This window comes from Thunnus albacares, chromosome 2, assembly GCF_914725855.1.
Source record: "Thunnus albacares chromosome 2, fThuAlb1.1, whole genome shotgun sequence".
Taxonomy (NCBI): Eukaryota; Metazoa; Chordata; class Actinopteri; order Scombriformes; family Scombridae; genus Thunnus; species Thunnus albacares.
This window is the reverse complement of record NC_058107.1, coordinates 18,763,330-18,784,820: the sequence shown is the minus strand read 5'-3', so window position 1 is coordinate 18,784,820 and position 21,491 is coordinate 18,763,330. Positions and strand designations below refer to the sequence as shown.

Below are 21,491 nucleotides of genomic sequence, written 5' to 3'. Positions count from 1 at the left end.
CAGCTGTGTGGGAGTTATATATATTGTTTTAAAATGCAGTAGATACTCCACCGACGATATGTCTACACAGTTAGTAATACATGACTTCTAAACATCTGTAGGAGGTGAAGTCAAATCTCTGACAAGTCATTACAATATGTAGTGCTACAAAGACAATGTCACACTTCAGAAGAAACAGCAGGCAGTTCTGGTCCCTTCTCAAATAGAGAATTAAAGCAGGTATGAAAAGATATGTGGTCAAGTTAACTTGTGCCGGGAGTTTTCATATGCCTTGTGCTGTCTGTTTTAATGGATCGTTATCAGCATTTTATGGCTGCAGCGTGTATCATTAACCCATCAAAAGGTAGTTAAACCACTTGTTATCAAAGCATAACACGACATAATATTAATAATGCCACAGTGCAGCTTATTACTTATAGTTTTGAAATAATTTATTTGCATCTGGAGGAAATATGACATTTGGGTTAGTAGTCATGTTATCAGTAAGTTCTGTATAGTTATGGTTTATGTATACGGTATCATACATAGTGAGCATCACAATAAAGCATTTAGTGCCATCTAGTGGTTGAATATTTACTGCTTGTTAAAGGGTCAGTTCACCCAAATTACAAAAACAAATAAACAACCAAACCAAAGCCCATTTTCTCATTGGGAGAAAGTGGTATGCAAATAGTTTGGTTTTATTTTCTCAGGTTTCCCAGATTTATATCTTCATGTGAGTACAGTCTACTTAAAACTTTTTTTTTTTTTTTCCGCTGTGCTTGCAGCTTTGGAAGATAATTAAAGTCCATAAAAAAACCATCTCTTTCCAGGAGCGATGTCCAAACTACTATGGATAATATCACTCTGAACAGTTTTCATTGGAACTACTTTCAACCAAAGAAATAACCTTTTAGGAAAAGCTTGACATGTTTTTGAAAGAAATTTAGTTTCAAAATATGATTTTGATTCTTGTAATTCAGGTTAACAGACCTTTAAAGAAACAAACAAGTGAAAAACTCACTCTCTCTCAAAAGCAAATTATATTCTGTTGCCCTGACTCACCGCAGGTCACACACGTGCTAAATGGACATAGCAGTTTAAGTGAAACATCTTCACATTGTTGAATTCAGCTGCATTAGATACACAGAATCTTGTTACTTGAGCAGCAGTAATATTTTGTGATCAAAGTCAAAAAGTGGTTGCTTCACTATGCCTCCAGCATTAGGAACACTGGGAGTCCACTGTCTGCAGCAACATAAACTATCATAAATTTTGATCATGATCAATTAGAACCATGTTGCTAAATGTGCATTAGTTCTGAATATGAAAATGTACTGCCAAAGTCCTTTGTCATTAACACATTTTCTGTCAGGGATACAATCTATTTTCTCATGATAAAGATTGTAAGCAGATCATATCTTAGATATTTTATTGTGTAAGAAAAAATAAATTAAATGGATTCAAAAATTAGAAAGACTCTGCCCTTAAGCCAAAACATCAAGATTCATTACTTATTAAAGATGAAGTGAAGTAAAAAAACAAACAAAACTAATTGTTTTCATTTTTCATTATCAGATAAATGTCCCTCAGAGCAGATCACATATTAGCTATTCAGTCTTTACATTTTTAACTTTCAGCCCTATTTCACACAGTTGTTATGTGATTTTGTAGAAAATATTCACCAGTTTGCTTTCAAAATATCATCTAGAGACACAAACGTGTGCAAAAAAATAATAAAAAAGATTCTAGTAGGCCTGGCCAAAAAAATTTCAGCTTTCTGGTCAGCAGGGGTCAGTAATGAGGCTCAAACACAGGCCAGTGTTTCAGGGACTTTTCATTGGGGGCAGCTGAATTGCAGGCCTATACGTTTTGTTTATTTATTTGAATTAATTTAAGAATAAAATTGATTTATAACACTGTTTAGGACTGTATATGAGGGAAGATATAATGTTTCCCCATTAGCATATGAGGGCTAACAGCTTATTTTAACAATCATTTGGCTAAAAATGACTCATACATGAATGTAAAAATTCTGTGTTCCACTTCGAGACTAGAGACTAGAGACGGTCCTTATTGGTCATCCACACATGATTAAAAGTGGCCTGCTTCATTTATGGTTGATTGAAAGTCTTGTTGTTGTTGTTGCGTCAACACACCATTTCTGTTAAAACTGCCGCCTGTTTGTGTTCATGAATAACAAATCTGTTATGGTTTAATGGGCTAAAGTTGTGGAATTAAAACAGTGTTAGAATTCACACATAAAAATTAATTTCTGGAAGGTTTATTACACTTGATTTCAGCATTATGCTCTGTTCCAATAACATGGCGCAACCATGGTTGAATGACTCTCTCCATGTGGGGGCAGTGATAGATAGTTATATTTATTGGGATTTACTGGAACCTTGTATTAATTTTTTTTTATCTACAGTAGAATGGTGGAAAATTATGTACAATTTTCTGATGTAAACTAAGAAAGTCAAAACTTCAGCTTTCATCACTGTGGCAAATATTCCTGCTGGAGGTCCAGATTTGGCCCATGAGCTCCAGTGCTCTAAGGTGGTCTCCATGACCTGCTGACATGGACGATCTGTTCATGAATTATCAAGATTCTTACCATTTATTATTTGACATAACTATCAACACATAACTATTCTTTGCCTCCAGAACTTCAGATGTTTGTATAACAACCTCCAATCTGTAAATCATCTCAAACTTTGTTGTTCTTACTAGAAGCTGAGTGTCTTTCTGACTAGAGAGAAAATGTCTACTTGGTACCACTTAAAGAAATTTAATTTTAGACTTTTTAGAATGTGTGTATTCAAATGCAAAACCTCAATTCAGATTAGGTTAGGGTTAGTAAATTCAAGCCATTCAGCGATTCAAAGACGTTCTTCATTTTGACAAGAGTTATTATAGATTTCTGTAATGTAAACTGTATTTCTTGAAATATATTTGAGAATTTGGAGTAACTGTGGGTAAGTTAACTGTTACATAATCACCATAGTTGTTGTTGTTTAGTGTAGTGGAAGCCCACTACAAAAACTAAATTCAAATTGATTCATTATTGGAATTGGAATATGATTAATTAATTACTATTCATTGTAGAGTGATTCATTAATATGATGTTTAAATTTCACATTTGAAAATGATCAATGAGCCCTATATTGTACTGTCACAAAACATTTAATACATTTAATTTTATTATATATTCTATAATTAAATGAGGCACTAATTGGTTTTAATGCATCTTTCCCCCTTTACAACTTCTTGTTAATGTTGCAGAATATAACGTTGCAGCGCTGTGAGTTGCTGGTGTTAAAGCAGTTTAAACAGTTTTTAATTATTTAATCAAGAGCTGAAAAGGGCAAATGAGCACAAATGTGACATCATTCAGACTTCAAGTGATTGGGTATTTTATGACTTTTTTCACGCCATTCGCAGAGTTTCATTAATTTCACAACAGTCCCGTAGTGCACTGATTCCTATAGAAGTGCCCGGGGCCCCGGGACCACGCCTGAAATCGGGGCTGGTCCTCGGTCGTGTTCAGAGTCTGCGCACTGAGCACATTTAACTGATTGAAGAATGCAGTTTGGTCTGTACAAGAGAAACAACACCAAAAAAAATCTCACGATGTTCGAGCAACCGTTCAAAAACTTCAACATCAATTTGACCGCTTTGAACGAGAGGAATACAGAAAGATCACTTCAATAACGATGACACTGACTGGAATGGCGCACGTCCACTGGTCCAGTGCTGGTGAAGAGAGGAACAAAAACAGGCAACACTACAGGGAAAAACTGGACTTTTTCAACTTAAAAACTGTTATCTTGCAAGAAAACAGTTGTATGCACTCACTCACTGAGTTTGGATACATGGAAATGGTGCAAACAATCAGTCATTAGGCTATTTGGCAAAGTCGCTCAGTTCATTGTATTCCTGCAGCTACCGGTGGGACAGCAAAACTTCCGGCGGGCAAAAATGTGTATCCACTTACATGTCAGCTCCCACAGTGGTGTGTATGAGCCGTCAACATTTCGGTTGTGATGTTGTGATTTCTTGTGTTTGTCGCTTAAAGTCGCCCCCACATGCTGCTTAAGATAAAGTCATGTTGACTGAATGAATTGTCCACTCTAAGGAGAAAAATATTTATTGATGATGATAAATGAACCCATAGGGTTGAACTACGAAGCATGTTCAACATTTAACATAATATAAATACATTATCACAGCAAAAAGCAACACTGTTGCTGCAAATAAGGCGAGAGAGGAATGCTGGCAGAAAATTGCTGATCGTGTAAATCCGTTAATTAAAAAACTAATTTGTAATTACTTAATATACTTATTTTACCACTCAATGCTCTCTTAATGCCTCCCACCTTCAGAGCTCTTAAACTTTAAACTTGATGCAGCAGATTTAAACATTGTACTCAAGAAGTGCATTTAGGCCTGATTCCGTCCCATAATGAAGGATAAATGGAAATCACTTTATGTTCTGGCCAAATCAAAGTAAATATTATAGATTGAATATTATCTGTGATAAATACCAATAGACTAATCAATTTAATTGTTGTTCAGGGTATTTTTTCATAAGTTTTTAGTTTATTATTATTTATTTATTTATTTTTTACAATTTGAAATACAGTTTAATATATTGTAAATCCCATCCCACAAGTAACCCTAACCTATTGCACCATTACAAATTTACAATATGACATATCAAATCAAATGGTTAATATAATAAAAGACTTATCAATTTGCTAATCGGTGATCTAATAGCTGCAGTACCAGCAGTGTTAAACGGACTTGGCAGCAAATCAGGTAGTTAGTGAAAGGCTGATTTTTATTGCTGATTTAAGCCGAAACTCAGAACATAACCTGGTCCGGAGCAGGTTAAGTTTGCATTATAAGTTACCAGGGTGATCTAGTCTGGTTAAAAGAGAGACACCTTTGTATGTGACTCTGGCTTTAGGCTCAATACCTCGCTAACCCACTAATCTCGCTTCGCCACTCACCATCTCCAACCACAGCATCCTGAAGTTTGGTTACATGATTGAGGTCAGTACCAACAACAGACTTGACAGTGCAGCTACACATGTGCTCCATTACGACTCTTTTTCCTATTGATCTGACTGGTCAGTGGTCAGGGTGTTGACATGTTGTGATCTGATACTCTGAAGTTAACCTGCTCCTGAGCAGGTAACTGTTTATTTTATTATGACTTGCTTGATGTTTTATAATTCTCTGTGTGGTTTAATATTTGCCACTGCAGACATGATATTCTCTTGCTATATCTCACTTTATTGTGTTACTTTACCCTCAACAATATATATTTGATTTTTACTGTTACAAAGATTGTCAAACATGGTGTCCTCATGTTTTCACAAGACCTGTTTGAAATTCTTGTCAGTGTTGGTCATCAAACTCTGTTTTGAAGAGCTACTTGAACAAGAGATTGTATCCGTGCCAACATATGATTGTTTTCCTGGTTTATTTTATTTGTCCTTGCACGTGAAGCACTTTGTAAAGGATGTTTTGAAAAGCACTATATAAACAAATTAAGTATTATTATTATTATTATTATTATTATTATTATTATTATTATTATTATTATTATTGTTATATCACTGACATGATGAAAATGTAAAAATGTCTCTGTTCATACCACAAGTGACTCTTAAGTACATCAAAATAAAAGACAAAGCTAACTTTGTGGAAAGTCAAGTCAATTTTATTCATATTGCCAAATATCACAAAGTTTCCTGTTTGTGGAGCCAGCCAGAACATGTAGGGCCTTAAAATGAACATTAAAATCCTAAAATCTATTCTAAAATTGACAGGAAGCCAATATAACAACCTCAGCACAGGTGATATATGGTCGTATTTCTTTTTTCGGTAACACTTTATAATACAGCCCGCATTTTACGGTGTAACTTCCTCGTATGAATCCATATAAAATACTTTCTGGTTCTTACTGGTACTTAAATGTAGGTACAGCGGAAGAAAACAAAACAACGAGAAACAAGGGAGTAACAATTGGTGTTTTAAAATGTAACTTCCCAACATTTACCATGTAACTTCCCGGAACTTATGGTGTAACTTCCTCGTATGAATCAGTACGTTACATGTGTATATGTGTACTAAAATCAAATGTTTTTGCTCATGGCAGTTATGACAATCATTTTTTTATGCATGTGTGTTTGACAGGCAAGCTTTACCCACATTCAAGAGATTTATTATGCTTATGTCTTCCACTTCATTTTATGAATTTCAATAGAACAAGTCAAGAAATGGGTCTATACTTTTGAAAATTAGCTCCTAGCAGCCATGTTGGTCCAGCACTGCAGCAGCTCATAACAAGCAAACTTACCTCTCTCCAGTGCACAGCTATGAAAGACTTGTATTGTCATCTGAGGATGAAAAAATAACAATAGAATAATGTAATAATACACATAGTATATCTTTAATTACACAATAATAAAGTACGCAGGAAGTTATAAAAAATGATTTTATTCTTTGATTACCCATAAACCACAACGTATGTGCTGTTCTCCCAGTCTTACTCTGTAGGTACAGACTAGTTACCCTATAAGTACATGGTAACAACAGGGAGCGGGCTGGATTATGTTCTCCCATCCTTACTTAGCTGTTTGGTTCTGTTACCTTTCATGTCACAATCTAACAACATGCAACATGTCATTAACAACACACTGGACCAACATTTAGAACAGACAATGAGAAAACATTATTGAACATGATTAAATAGAATATGTTTCATTTATAACTTCTTAACTATATAAACTACTATTATACTTAAAACTTAACAAAGACTATATATAAAACTATATATAAAACTTAAACAACAAAATAACTCTTAACTAATCTATCAAAATGTAGTTATAAAATGATTAATTTTAGTTAAAAAAAAAAAACCCAACAAGAACAAAACAGGAAACTATGTTTAAATTGTAAATGTTACAGACCAACAACAACAACAAAAAAACAATTTTCAGGTACTTTGTTCTTATGTTCAAGGCCTGGGAGACACAGAGATTGATTTTGTTTTTAGATTTGATTCTGTATGTTTTTCAGCATGGCCCGCTCAGGTATAGTCAAGTATTATATTTCTTTCCCGTACTTGTTAGGTGTTAGGCCTAGGTAATAAACAGCACTGTGCTCTAGGTTTAATACACAGTACAAACTATAACTCACTGTATATTAAATAAAAAACAGACATTAACGTTATTCCCTAAAGTAGAGTAAAATATGCCATCTAAGGTAACATATTCCTTTAACATTTAATTTAAAATGGACCATGTGAGTTTACATTCTGGACACAGAGGTAACTTGTAACCTTGCCAAAGTCCGTCTAGCATGGTGGCTAATTGGCGATTAGCATAACTCACGATTAGCATGCTAATACACATGAATTTGGTTGTTAAGACTTTACCATAAGGCAGGCAACACATTACGATAAGACAAACAATGTTGCACATCATAAATATGACTGCTCACCTAACAGGAGAATATGACAGAAGCAGGTGATTTGAGGTTAGTGAATATAGAGAGTGGGCAACTGGCTCTCGCAAGCTAACTGCCACATCCGTGCTACAGCCCAGTACTACTTTACGACCGTCGGTTTGTATACGAACCACAAACACACTGGTATTTTTTTACTAGGATGGCGAAGTCATGACCCACCCTACTCTGCCTCTGATTGGTTTACCATGATATTCTTACCCTAATCCTAACCAATCTCACTTCTCATGCCTAAACCTAACCAACCCAACCAATGAAGGCAACGAGTACTAACCAATCAGAGGCAGAGTAGGGCGGGTCGTGACTTCGCCATCCTGGGAAAAAAAATTAGCGGAAGAGGACGGGCGGGCTCAGATGGCTGTACCTGTGGCATTTAGCCTACGAGAGCCAGCTGCACAATCTGCACTAACTAACCTCAAATCACCTGCTTCTGTCATATTCTCCTGTTAGGTGAGCAGTCATATTTATGATGTGCAACATTGTGTGTCTTATCGTAATGTGTTGCCTGCCTTATGGTAAAGTCTTAACAACCAAATTCATGTGTATTAGCATGCTAATCGTGAGTTATGCTAATCGCTAATTAGCCACCATGCTAGGCGGACTTTGGCAAGGTTACAAGTTACCTCTGTGTCCAGGATGTAAACTCACATGATCCACGCTGTTTTAAATTAAATGTTGAAGGAATATGTTACCTTAGATGGCATATTTTACCCTACTTTAGGGAGTAACGTTAATGTCTGTTTTTTTTATTTAATATAGTTATAGTTTGTACTGTGTATTAAACTTAGAGTACAGTACTGTTTATTACCTAACACCTAATAAGTACGGGAAAGAAATATAACACTTGACCATACCTGAGTGGGCCATACACAGGTATGAGCATGTCCTGAAAAACATACAGAATCAAATCTAAAAACAAAATCAATCTCTGTGTGTCCCAGGCTTTGAAACCATGGATCATGTGGACAGAACAATGATGGCTCTACCTGTATTTGTGGTGCCATCGTGCTTTTTTTAAAACTGTTATTCACTACTACAAATTATGTAATATCAGAATAACTTGTAACTATCATTTTCAATTGTGGGTGTGTGGATTGGGGGGGTGGGGTTAATGTAATGTAACAATTGTGTGCATGTGTGTTTTAGACTTCACTATACTGTAATACACTTCAATAATTGTGATAACAGGTGGATATAGCTTCAGGAGGGGAAAACTTTGTTGTCTCCGCCTGCACTGAAGGGACAAACCTAAAAGATTTCGTATTGCAGTTTAAAGGATTTGTGGATTCCTGCCCTGAGCTGAAGAACAAAATAAAAAAGACTGCAAAGAAATGATGAACTCCTCCCACTGAAGTGGCGATGTAGAACATAAGAACAAAGTACCTGAAAATTGTTTTTTTGTTGTTGTTGTTGGTCTGTAACATTTACAATTTAAACATAGTTTCCTGTTTTGTTCTTGTGGGGGTTTTTTTAACTAAAATTAATCATTTTATAACTACATTTTGATAGATTAGTTAAGAGTTATTTTGTTGTTTTAAGTTTTATATATAGTTTTTGTTAAGTTTTATTTAGTACAATTTATATAGAATATTTATATTGTATAGTAGTTTATATAGTTAAGAAGTTATAAATGAAACATATTCTATTTAATCATGTTCAATAATGTTTTCTCATTGTCTGTTCAAAATGTTGGTCCGGTGTGTTGTTAATGACACGTTGCATGTTGTTAGATTGTGACATGAAAGGTAACAGAACCAAACAGCTAAGTAAGGACGGGAGAACATAATCCAGCCCGCTCCCTGTCGTTACCATGTACTTACAGGGTAACTAGTCTGTACCTACAGAGTAAGACTGGGAGAACAGCACATACGTTGTGGTGTATGTGTAATCAAAGAATAAAATCATTTTTCATAACTTCCTGCGTACCTTATTATTGTATAATTAAAGATATACTATGTGTATTATTACATTACTCTATTGTTATTTTTTCATCCTCAGATGACAATACAAGTCTTTCATAGCTGTGCACTGGAGAGAGGTAAGTTTGCTTGTTATGAGCTGCTGCAGTGCTGGACCAATATGGCTGCTAGGAGCTAATTTTCAAAAGTATAGACCCATTTCTCGACTTGTTCCATTGAAATTCATACAATGAAGTGGAAGACATAAGCATAATAAATCTCTTGAGTGTGGGTAAAGCTTGCCTGTCAAACACACATGCATAAAAAAAATGATTGTCATAACTGCCATGAGCAAAAACATTTGATTTTAGTACACATATACACATGTAACGTACTGATTCATATGAAGAAGTTACACCATAAGTTCCGGGAAGTTACATGGTAAATGTTGGGAAGTTACACTTTAAAACACCACTTGTTACTCCCTTGTTTCTCGTTGTTTTGTTTTCTTCCGCTGTACCTACATTTAAGTACCAGTAAGAACCGGAAAGTATTTTATATGTATGGATTCATACGAGGAAGTTACACCGTAAGTTCCGGGAAATTACATGGTAAGTGATGGAAAGTTACACCGTAAAACGCAGAATGTATTATAAAGTGTTACCCTTTTTTCTAGTCAAAACTAGCAGTTGCAGAGCAGCCGGTCTAGATGCTTTGTCGGTATTCCTGTGAGCTGTGCATTACAGTGGTCTATCTGACTGGAAATAAAAGCATAGATAAGTTTTTCAGCGTCTTCCTGGGATATTTTATCCCAGAATATCCTTATATTCGCGATATTTCTAAAATGATCAAATCTGGGTTTAATTACACTATTAATGGCTCTGGAAAATGAGGTCAGTGTCCAGGATGACGGCAAGGCTTTAGACCTGTGTGACATTCTCCAGAGACAGCTGAGACAATTTAAAAGAGATTTCCTGTCTGTTCTTGTGTGTTTTGATTGAATATTTAATCAAGAGCTGAAAAGTACAGCTGAATCAGCACATAGGTGACATTATTCATTCTTCAAGTGGTTGGATATTTTATGACTTCTTTTTTTTTTTTTTTTAACGCAGATTTTCATTCATTCATTGCACAACAGTCCCATTGAGCACCCATTACTGCAGAAGTGCCTGGGGACTCTGGGGCCACGCCCATGGGTGCGTTATAAGAGCAGAGATACATCCATGGCCACGCCTGAAATCGGGGCTGGTCCTCCGCCTTGTTCAGAGTCTGCGCACAGTCAACTGTTTGTGGAATGCAGTTTTGTCAGTGCAAATAACTGAGGCGTAGTGTATGTTTCCCCCCAATTATTACGTAAATAGTCACGTATTCATCCATTTGAATTCAGCAACTGGATTACTTCAGGGAAACTTTTGTTTTTTTAAAAAAAACAACAACAACAACAAAAAAATGTTCGAGCAGACGTTCAAGAACTTCATTATGAATTTTACCGCTTTGAACGAGAGGAATACAGTCAGCAGTGGCGACCTGATAAGAGGAAATCTCTCCTTCGAGCTCTCAAAGGAGACAAAGATCACTTCAATAATGATGACACTGACTGGAATGGCGCATGTCCACTGGTCTACCGGTGGAGGAGGAGGAAGAAAAAGGAGAAGACATAGGAGACACTTCAATGCAAAACTGGACTTCTTCAACTTAAAAACCGCTATCGTGCAAGAAAACAATGGTATGCACTCACTCAGTCACTTAGTGAGTTTGGATACATGGAAATAGTGCAAATAATCAGTCATTATTTGGTGAAGTCACTCAGTTCGTCTTATTTCCTTGCAGCTGTTGGTGGCACATCAAGACTTCCGCCTGGCACGCATGTGTATCCATTTACATGTCAGCTTCCTCAGGGGTGTGTATGAGCCGTCTCCATTTCGGATGTGGTGTTGTGATTTCTTGTGTTTGTCGCATAAACTCGCCCCCATATGCTACTTAAGATAAAGTCATGTTGACTGAATGACTTGTCAGCTTTAAGGAGAAAAATATTTATTGATGATAGATAAATGAACCCAAGGCACATCAATATTGTTTCCTACCATGTGACCACCGGGTTATTGGATCCTTTTAATTTCTTGCATGAAAGTTGAGTGTCTCTTGTCTCCAGATTGCATCTCATTGTTTCCACTTTTGTTGTTTTACATCAATGCAGAGACTTCCCGACTACCTTCAGTGGGGCTCATGGAAAAATAATGTACGCCTTGACAGTCAGCATCTACAGACCCTGGCGTTTGTCCAAAGACTTTGTGACAGAATTGAACTTTGTAAACCGGATTAATACCAACCAGCCAGAGCTGCAGGTAAGATCTCTGTGCAGTGTGTAAAGTCTTTCTGGAACACAATTCAGGGATATGCAACATGTAACCATAAAACTGTAACAATAAAGATCTGGAAACTAGACGTTGACACAGTGACCCTCTTTAAGACCGAGCCTCGAGATAAAGTGAAGTGAAGGCTCAGATGATGCTGTACTTCATCAGTGCATATTCTCAGATTAAATTATCAGTTAAATTATCACTGACTTGGGAACACACAGTAAACCTGCTGCTTTGCCTGCCTGCCTTTCACTTCAGGCTTACACAGCTAATGGATGAGATGAGAAATACATTTCTTATATGTCCATTGCTCTGTTGTTTGTCTGCAGGCTCCCCTCTCAGGCACCAACAGCATGACACTGTGCTGCCTGTGGTGTACCTCGGGGCCTATCACAGTGACAGCGAGTTTGGAAAAGAAAGCCTTCGTCCCAGGTACTCTTTCCACCAATCATCCATTCATCCATTTGTTTAATGAAATAAGCATAAAGGTTAAGCTCAGAGAAGTCAGTTTAAGTAACAGTGTTTACTCTTCCTCCAGGTGAGACTGTGAGAATATTCTGCGTGTGCAGTAATGGTTCATCTCGAACAGCTACACCAAAGGCGAAGCTGCAACAGAAGCAATTTTTCTACACCCACAACAAGTCCCATCAAAGACTAATTCAGAGAAATCTGGTGTGTGTGACTGGACAGCCCATCAGCGCTCAAATCTCTGACGTGCACACTGAGATCATGCTCACTATTCCCAACTTAACGGCACTCACCATCTCCAACTGCAGCATCCTGAAGGTTGATTACATGATTGAGGTCAGTACCAACAACAGACTTGACGGTGCAGCTACACGGTGCTGGAAAACAAGAAAACAAGCGACCAAATTAAACTTTGCTTTTTTAATGCAATCAAATGATGAATTTAAAGTCTGTCCATCTTGGTTTTTTCTCTCTTACAGTTAACCTTTGGAGTAAGAGCTTCCCCCGACCTCACAGTGCTGTTTCCCATCATCCTTTGCGACACCCCTGTACAGTCTCTTCCCCCAACTTATCAGTGAGTATATTTGAGAATATCTTGAAATGTTTCAAATGCTCTTTGGTTATGTTGTTCTATTTCACGATGTACTGTAATTTCTCTGTCTGACATGTTACTGGGAGAGCGTTATTCCTCAGGGTCTTTGTATCAGGTTCAGTTGGGACCTGTACCACAAAGCAAGTTCAACATACCCAAGATATCTTTGCTATCTGGCTTCACTGAGCGTAACATTGGCCATCCAGATAACAAAGCTGGCTATCAAACATCTCAGTAAACTCTGGGTTTTCCTATCAGCACCGAGCATGTTCATGTGGAAGAGGCAGAGTTGTTAATTATGAGCAGCATCATCAGAACCATGAATGAAGAACTTCATATGATATGAGATGAAACAGTGGTACTAAATACCTGCAGAACAATTTTGTGTCAGGGACAGAAAAAAGTCATATTCAATGAAGTGAAATGTAAACGAGCCTTTAATCGTACAACAGAATAAGAAGCTGCAGAAACACTAGAAATAATTTCCAAATATTAAAAGTAGGCTAAGGCTTAAAATACATGTAGGAATTATTATATATGACTTAAGTATAGAGTGAGTATTTTTGCTATTTAGTTGGATGATGAAGAAACCGTTCTGATTATGTCACATAAAAAAACGTTAAAGTAATGCCAGACTGTCTCTGCTACTGAAGCAAAGAGTGGAAAAATAGTTAATGACTGATGAGGTCTATCTGACCCGAATGTTGCATTTATAATCATGGGAGCCAATGAACAGTAAGGATTGTTTTTATAATAAAAGACAATCTTTCGTTTTTATTTCCAGTTACTATCACATAGTTGTCTCATGTTATTCTGAGCTGCAGTGATGGAATCAGAGTGTAAAATCATCATCCACACTGTCAGCTGTCACTCAGGGGATAAAATCAATTTTGCACAATAAAAATGCAGCTAAAATCATCATTATGTGTTTAGTGTCATAAATGATCTCTCTGTTTGTTAGAAGCTTTGTTTTAATCAAAGCAATCAATAGAAAGTCTGAAGTCTGAAGCAATAAAATGTATCCACTGAGGTGAGCCACCATTGTAACCCTGAAAACCCAGAGTTAAACCTGAAGTTACCTCACTAACCCCAAATCCTGCTTTGTAGTACAGGTCTCTGGCCAGGGTACTGAGTATTTACTGATTACTGCACAACGCACAATTTGTGTTGAAACATCACTTCTGTGATTACAAATGTTTTGTTTTTGTATTGTCTGTTACTTTTTTAAAATGTCTTCACCATTATTCTGTTTATTTCTGTGTTATTTAGCTGCTTATTCTAGTCTTCAAAGATCAAATGTGGTAACTGTTTATTTTATTATGACTTGCTTGATGTTTTATAATTCTCTGTGTGGTTCAATATTTGCCGCCTCAGACATTATATTTTCTTGCCTTACCTCAATATATTGTGTTATTTTACTTTCAACAGTATGTATTGGTTTTTTACTGTTACGAAGACTGTCAAACATGGTGTCCTCATGTCTTCACAAGACCTATTTGATATTGTTGTCAGTGTTGGTTATCAAACTCTGTTTTGAAGAGCTACTTATTGACATGGTAAATATGTAAAAATGTCTTTGTTCTTACCACAAGTGACTCTTGAATACATCAGATAAAAGACAAAAAGACAAAGCTGACTTTGTGGAAAATCAAGTCAATTTTATTCATATTGCCAAATATAACAGAGTTTCCTCAAGGGGCTTTACAATCTGTACAGCATACAACACCCTCTGCCCTTAAACTCTCCCTTTGGAGGGAAAACTCCTCCAAAAAACCCTTTTAATGTGGGAAAAAATGGAGGAAACCTCAGGAGGAGCAAGAGAGGGGGGATCCCTCTTCCACGATGGACAGATGTATAGACCAAAAAAGCAAATTGACAATATGGAAAATCGGGATGATAAAAATTATAAGTAGATTGTAAACATTTATGAGGAATATGATTGTGAGGATGTTGAGGGTTAGAGAGAGATGCAATGGCTTTCAGAAAGTTTAATATAGTCTTATTGGCAAGACAGACATGGATTTACTTATGGATTTATCAATTATTAATAAGAAACTGCCTTATAACATCATAATGACATCAGTCATTTTCAGTGTGTGTGTGTTTTATCTACACTGTGTGTACTGTAGATGTTAACTGGAAATTCTTTAAGGAATTTTATTCAATTATATATTATCAGGAATCTACATTGACCTGCTATAAATGTAATGAGAAAAGTAATTAGATTTAATTTTGTATTTTTAATAAGTTTGTATTTTATCATCTCAACTTCCGTTGTGGGCTTCAACATATTAACAATTGTCATACATATTGTTTTGTGTGTCAAGTGACTAGAAACAATTTTTACTTGATAATCTGACTAAATTAGAATTTGGGTACAAGTAGATGAATACTCGGCTGAGCTTTAGTGCCACGCACCAAATTACTTTCTGCTCCCTTCAGCAGAGGCAACACCGCAAGTAATGCGTGAGCTAAACTCAATCTTTTAATTATGTATCATAGTGAGCACCATCAGCTTAATTTCCTTGAGGAAAGCTGCCTCTTCTTTGTTATTCAGCTGGCACTCGTTCTAAGCGAGCCAGTCTGTTAATGCTCACTAAACTTCAGAAGGCTTTTACAGTTCATAACAGCTGCTCCTAACATCCAACCATTTTACTGATTTCTTATGAAAAGTTCAGTATTTGATTCAAATTGCAGACTTCTGCTTTTATATTGCCGCTGTGTGAGAAAGATTTGAATGTTTTTTTTTTATACATGACACTAAATGTCAGTATTGACAAGCTCTTATACAGAGTGATTTAACATCTCGACAGCCACAGTTGGTGAGCATATTAACTTGCTTTAGCAGCGCCTCTGGGTTAAGACAGTTTTCCTCTCCCCATCCCCCCTCGTTCTTTCCTGCCACGCTCATCCTGTTACCCCTCCTAATTAAAATGGGTGTGAATACTTTCATGCTGAAAGTACATGAAGTCAAAATACCCTTTCTTTCCCACAGTCACAATTTATTGGCTGTTTGCTATTTCCTACTTTGAAGGTTGGTTTGTCATTTTGTAATGACTCATTATTTAAGGTGAACTTGTCTCAACTGTGCATAAGACTCAGCATACTCTTTTGTTGGCTTTCTCTCTAATGTCAAACCTTTAGAGTCCTGTACGTGTGCAAACATGATTAAAGGTCATATTATGAAGAGACTCATTCGCTCTCTGTAAAAATTTAAAGTATTCTTTGACTTTGTCATCCTATTACAGTAAGATAAACATATGTAATGTTAATATTAAACAAAATTTGGATGCTAGTATGCTTTTGTCGAGATGTTTATTATTTATTATACAGTGCTGCTGGAAAGTTTGTGAACCCTTTAGAATTTGCTCTATTTCTGCATAAATATGACCTAAACGTGATCAGATTTCCATGCAAGTCCTAAAACTAGAGACAGAGACATCAGTTAAACAAATGAGACAAAAACCTTACACTCATTTGTTTATTTATTGAGGAAAATGATCCATACATATTCGTGTGTGGCAGATGTCTGTGAACCTCTAGGATTATCAGTTCATTTGAAGGGGAAATTAGAGTCAGGTGCTTCAATTTATTGGATGACAATCAAGTGTGAGTCTGAGTGATCCTGCCTTATGTAAAGAAAAGAAATCCGGGTCTTCACTATCAAAGTCTGAGCTTCACAACACAGTTTTTTGGAAGTTTGTCATGGCTTGAACAAAGGAGTTTTCTGAGGAATTAAAAGAAGAGTTGTTGATGCTTAGCAGGCTGGTTACAAAACCATTTCTAAAGAGTTTGGACTCCATCAGTCAACTGTCAGGTAGATCATGTACAAATTGAAAACATCCAACACCATTGTTGCCCTCCCCAGGAGTGGTTGAACAACAAAAATCACACCAAGAGCAGGCGTGTAATAGTCTGGGAGGCCACAAGGGACCCCAGGGTAACGTCAAGGTAACTAAAGGCCTCTCTTGCAGTGGCTACATTCAGTGTTCATGAGTCCACGATCAGGAGAACATTGAACATCAATGGTGTGCAGGACAGAATTGCAAGCAAAAAAGCCACTGCTCTCCAAAAAGAACATTGCTGTGGTCTAAGACCACAAGGATAAGCCAGAAGGTGACTGGAAAAATGTTCTGTGGATGGATGAGACCAAAATCGAACTGTTTTGGCTTGAACAAGAAGCATTATGCAAGGCGATGAGCAAACACTGCATTCCAGCATAAGAACGTTAACCCATCTGTGAAACATGGTGGTGGTATCATGGTTTGGGCTGCTTTGCTGCCTCTGGACCAGGACAGCTTGCAATCATTGATGGAGCTATGAGTTCTGAGTTGTACCAGCCAATTCTACAGGAAAATGTCATGGTATCCATCTGTGAACTGAAGCTCAACAGAAAGTGGATCATGCAGTAAGACAACGACATTAAACACACAAGCTGCTCTACCAAAGAATGGTTAGAGCAGAAGAAATTTAATTTTGTGGAATGGCCGATCCAAAGTCCCGACCTTAATCTTGTAGAAATCCTGTGAAAGGACCTGAAGTGGGCAGTTCATGCAAAGAGGCCCACCAACACCCCAACAGTTCAGACTGTTCTGTAAGGAGGAACAGACTAAAATTCCTCCAAGCAGATGTGCAGGGCTGATAAACATTTTCCCGAAACGTTTGGTTGAAGTTATTGCTGCAAAAGGAGGTCACACCCGTTACTGAAAGCAAGGGTTAACATACTTTTGCCTCACACAAATATGAAAGATTGGATAAATTTCCTCAATAAATAAATAAATAAATATAATGTTTTTGTCTCATTTGTTTAATTGGGTTCCCTTTATCTAGTTTTAGGACATTTGTGTAAAAATCTGATCATGTTTTAGGTAATATTTATGCAGAAATAGAGAAAATTCTAAAGGGTTCACAAACTTTCAAGCAGCACTGTTTGTTATCAGCCTTTTACAGCTTTCCCTTGGATGAAAATATGGTGCAGTGTATCTGTTATCCTACGGGGGGCAGTGATGTGCTGGATTACAGAGTGACGAGACCCCTCTCTGTACATTCTGTGCTTGCTTTCTGTATAAAATCGTTTTACCCATTTTTTGATATAATGCCACAAACCTGTCAAATGAGTGTCACTACCACACATATCTCACATACTGTTTTTGTTTCTGGATGATAACTATGATGACAAGCACTGACTATATCACTGTCAAAGTTTAAGAAAGTAATAACATCTGTACCAACTGGTACAGATGTTGACGACTGGTTTAACCACACACCCACATCTGTGTTCAGGACAGCTTGAAGCACACAACATGAGGCTATAGCTCATTAAAAACTCACTTCTAATTATTTGTTGTACTATAAAGTTCCTCCATAACAGTAACAGGTAATACATTCAACTGTAATATGATACAATTAGTAATGTTTTAGTTTGCAGGGAACTGATACATTATGACAATAAAACAAATACTGTCCAGGATAGTTTTTCATTTTAAAGATTTAAAGATGATCAAGGATTCTTACACACATTTCTGTAAATAAAAAAATGTTTTTGCTTTTATGGTGCAAACTTAAAGCTTTCAAGAAAGTTAATACTCTATACACACCCCAGGTGTCCTGATGCACTTCTCCTGGATTCCATATACTAATATTTAGCTGCGTGTATAGTACTCAGTACATCGTATTTTTGGGATCATCTGTTCAGTGCATCGGCGCTCTTCTGTCTTGAGATTGTTATTGGTCTTTTGCCTTCACGTCTGATATCTTGTAGAGATTTGCATACACTGAAACAGCTACATGTTAAGCCCACACAATCTGTACCTATGATGTGTTTGAGATGTGTCTATATATCCTCATGTAGACACATCTACATATAACCAGCAGTGGTCTGTAGTAGCATATGCTGCCAGTAATGCTGTGGCCACCCACACACAGAAAGTGCCTCATTCATTAAACTATATTGTTTTACCACTGCATTCTTTTATGCAAGGAACATGTAAATAATTTTATTTGTATGCAGAGATACAAGATAAAAAACCTTTGTCCTCACTATCTCACCTGGCAGTTGCCACAGCAGTATTAGTTAGTCAGGTCTTTTGCTTAGCAGTCAGATATCATGTCAAAAACTGTTAAAAGCTTTTCAGTGGGTTATAACCGCATAAACAGAAGTGATTTTTTCACCAGTGGTGATTACATTATAGGACAAATTACATCAGAACTGGTGAAAGACTGCAAAATAGATGCACTCTATGTGCAGCTGAGGAGAAGTTGAATAGACTGAAATGCATGAACAAACAGTCATAACGTACCATAAGAAAAAGAAATACTTCAGTATCAAGAAATGTATCATTCAGAAGGGCCAAGGTAAGGTAAGTAGGTCATTTATGTCAGTCAGTCTTGTGTGGCTCTTAAAAAAGCATTTACATATGATATAAAACTTTTATTTTTATCACACATTTGTCTTATATCTTTGTATCCTTTTGTGGTACTTTTCTAATTTTAACTGGTGAGATTTAAGGTTGTTCAGTCTCACCATCATCATTCAAAAAAAGATACATATCAGAGGACTGTAGAAAATCAAGATCCTAACAAACCTAACATTCAAGTTATATGTGATGTGTTTGATGTCTTTAACAATGGAAACACAAAGAGATTAAAACAGAAACAGTTTGTTGTTAAACATTCTTCCACTTCTGTCTTCCTGATTCCTCTTGGGAACAATTAACAAAGACCATTAGTGTCCAAAGAGTAGTATTAGAGTTGTAATAATTTATGGTCACATTTACAAACTTTGCAATAGCAATTGATAAAAGCCACATTAAATGACTTCATTTGAATGTTTGTCAGGTAATAAAACTGTTGGCCAGGGCTGCCATGTCTACCCATTCACCTTTCAAATCCCTGCACACCGAGTTTTGTCTAAAAATGTAAACCTGTATTGCAGTTCCTCTTGATGCTTTGTCAACTCTGGACAATCTACATATAAGTGCTACTGAAAGACAACTGTCTCTTGTCCAGTCTGTTTGGAGACAAGCTCTCCGCTACTTTTTAAAAATCTAAATCGAAGTGAAGCTCATCACTCCAGCATCAAAATGTACTTCTTGTAGTAACCCTTGCATTATTGATCAGCTCCTTTAATCAATTGAGTGATTTGACTGCCACTAAAATACGTTCTTCACTTGATCTCACGGTGTCGTCTTAATCATGAAGTCTGAGCAACAATGTGAGTTCTCTGGATAAGAGAGTTTTCTAATTAATAAATAATAATCAATAAGGAGTATGGCTTTGACTACTATATGATTGGTTCTTTTAAATAAAATAAATAAAATATAAAAAAGCATAATTTATAGCTCCTTTTCTGAAACCCCCCTTACTCTCCTTACTTATAGAGAAGAGTGCAAATGTTAACAAAACATCACATTGCACTAAGGCACCTCTGTGGATCCATAAACTATTCTCATTCATAATTGGAAAATATTTGAATAAACTGTTCATTACAGGACAAACCACAAACCACAAAGTAAACATTCAGTCAGAAGACCAGCTGTTGCCAAACTCTATTGTTATCAATGAGTTGTATTTGCTTTCCACTGGGAAATAAAACCTGTTTGAGTCACATGCTGTTGTGATTAGGACAGGAAGCTTATGTAATGTTCAAAAGCAGAGGATCATTTCTTTATTGCCGGGTGCGTCTTTGTCTACAGCAAATTTCACAGGTTCTCTTCACCTGTCAACTGATGTCATGTCAACAAGGTTGCTTGTGTATTTGTGTAGACAGTTGATGGAAGGACATAAAGAAGATTTTGGGTGACAAACCTTCCAAAAGTTTGATTGTTGTTGGGTTTTTGTGTGAAAGAGATTACTCACTTTATAAATATCAATACTTATCATGTAGATGCTCGAAAGTATAATAATTCTTAACAAATTTTGAAAAATTTCTGAAAATATTTTAACATGTTAAATAATAATTTATAATTTTATGTATTTTTTTTTAGCTTATATTACACATGACTGATGTCTTGCTGGTTTTTCATAATCACAACATATCATAATGCATGGTAAACATTTCTGTAAACCTTCATAATGCATTATGATACAGCAAACACTGAGGGATACTTCAGTATGTCTTATTTCAGCCTGTGCTGCATGTCCATAGGCTTAACATGGTGTTTCCATTTGAACCATTGCACCAGATACCTTTCACTTTGCCATGGATTTACAAGTTAAGCTTGTATTTTAACAGTATGCATGTAATATAACGCTGCAGCGAATATTTGAGTTGTGCTGTCTGAAAAAACAAAGACATTCAGTCATCTTTTCATTTATCAGGCCTCAAATCTGTACTGTATTCTGCACAGCAATTCCTCCCTAAGTGATTTATAATTTAATATTTAATTAAACATCTGGTTATAATGTTATGTCGTCCAGGTGCTTGCAGGCTTGGCTCAGTAAAAGTCACTTTATCATAGGCTACCTTATACGTTTTGTGTTATGCAGCATTGTGTAACCAACTGATATATTAACTTTTTGAGATATCAAATCAACAACAAGACAGAGAAACATGTGAAGGGTGACTGGAGAGGATAGGTAGGCTATAGTTTAAGTGCCTTAATAGATAACTAAATGAATGGGGCGGGGGGCGTTATCGCGAGAAGTCGTCCCTTG

At 36.5% G+C, this 21,491-nt stretch overlaps 1 protein-coding gene across 1 annotated transcript; it reads left to right on the top strand.

The window, feature by feature from the left end:
* The first annotated feature begins 10,108 nt into the window (after nt 1-10,108).
* On the top strand, nt 10,109-13,307 carry LOC122970676 (arrestin domain-containing protein 3-like). The gene is made up of 6 exons (XM_044336834.1): nt 10,109-11,142; nt 11,247-11,316; nt 11,614-11,761; nt 12,106-12,208; nt 12,315-12,580; nt 12,724-13,307. Exons 1-6 carry the CDS (start codon nt 10,749-10,751, stop codon nt 12,820-12,822), a joined length of 1,080 nt encoding a protein of 359 aa, XP_044192769.1. The 5' UTR covers nt 10,109-10,748; the 3' UTR covers nt 12,823-13,307.
* Nucleotides 13,308-21,491: the final 8,184 nt, after the last annotated feature.

Excerpts from the sequence above, each read along its gene's own strand:
- LOC122970676 (XM_044336834.1), top strand. The coding sequence starts at position 10,749 with ATGTTTCCCCCCAATTATTACGTAAATAGTCACGTATTCATCCATTTG. Across the intron at positions 11,317-11,613 it reads ACATGTCAGCTTCCTCAGGG|AGACTTCCCGACTACCTTCA; the intron begins GTGTGTATGAGC and ends ACATCAATGCAG. Across the intron at positions 12,581-12,723 it reads AGGTTGATTACATGATTGAG|TTAACCTTTGGAGTAAGAGC; the intron begins GTCAGTACCAAC and ends TCTCTCTTACAG.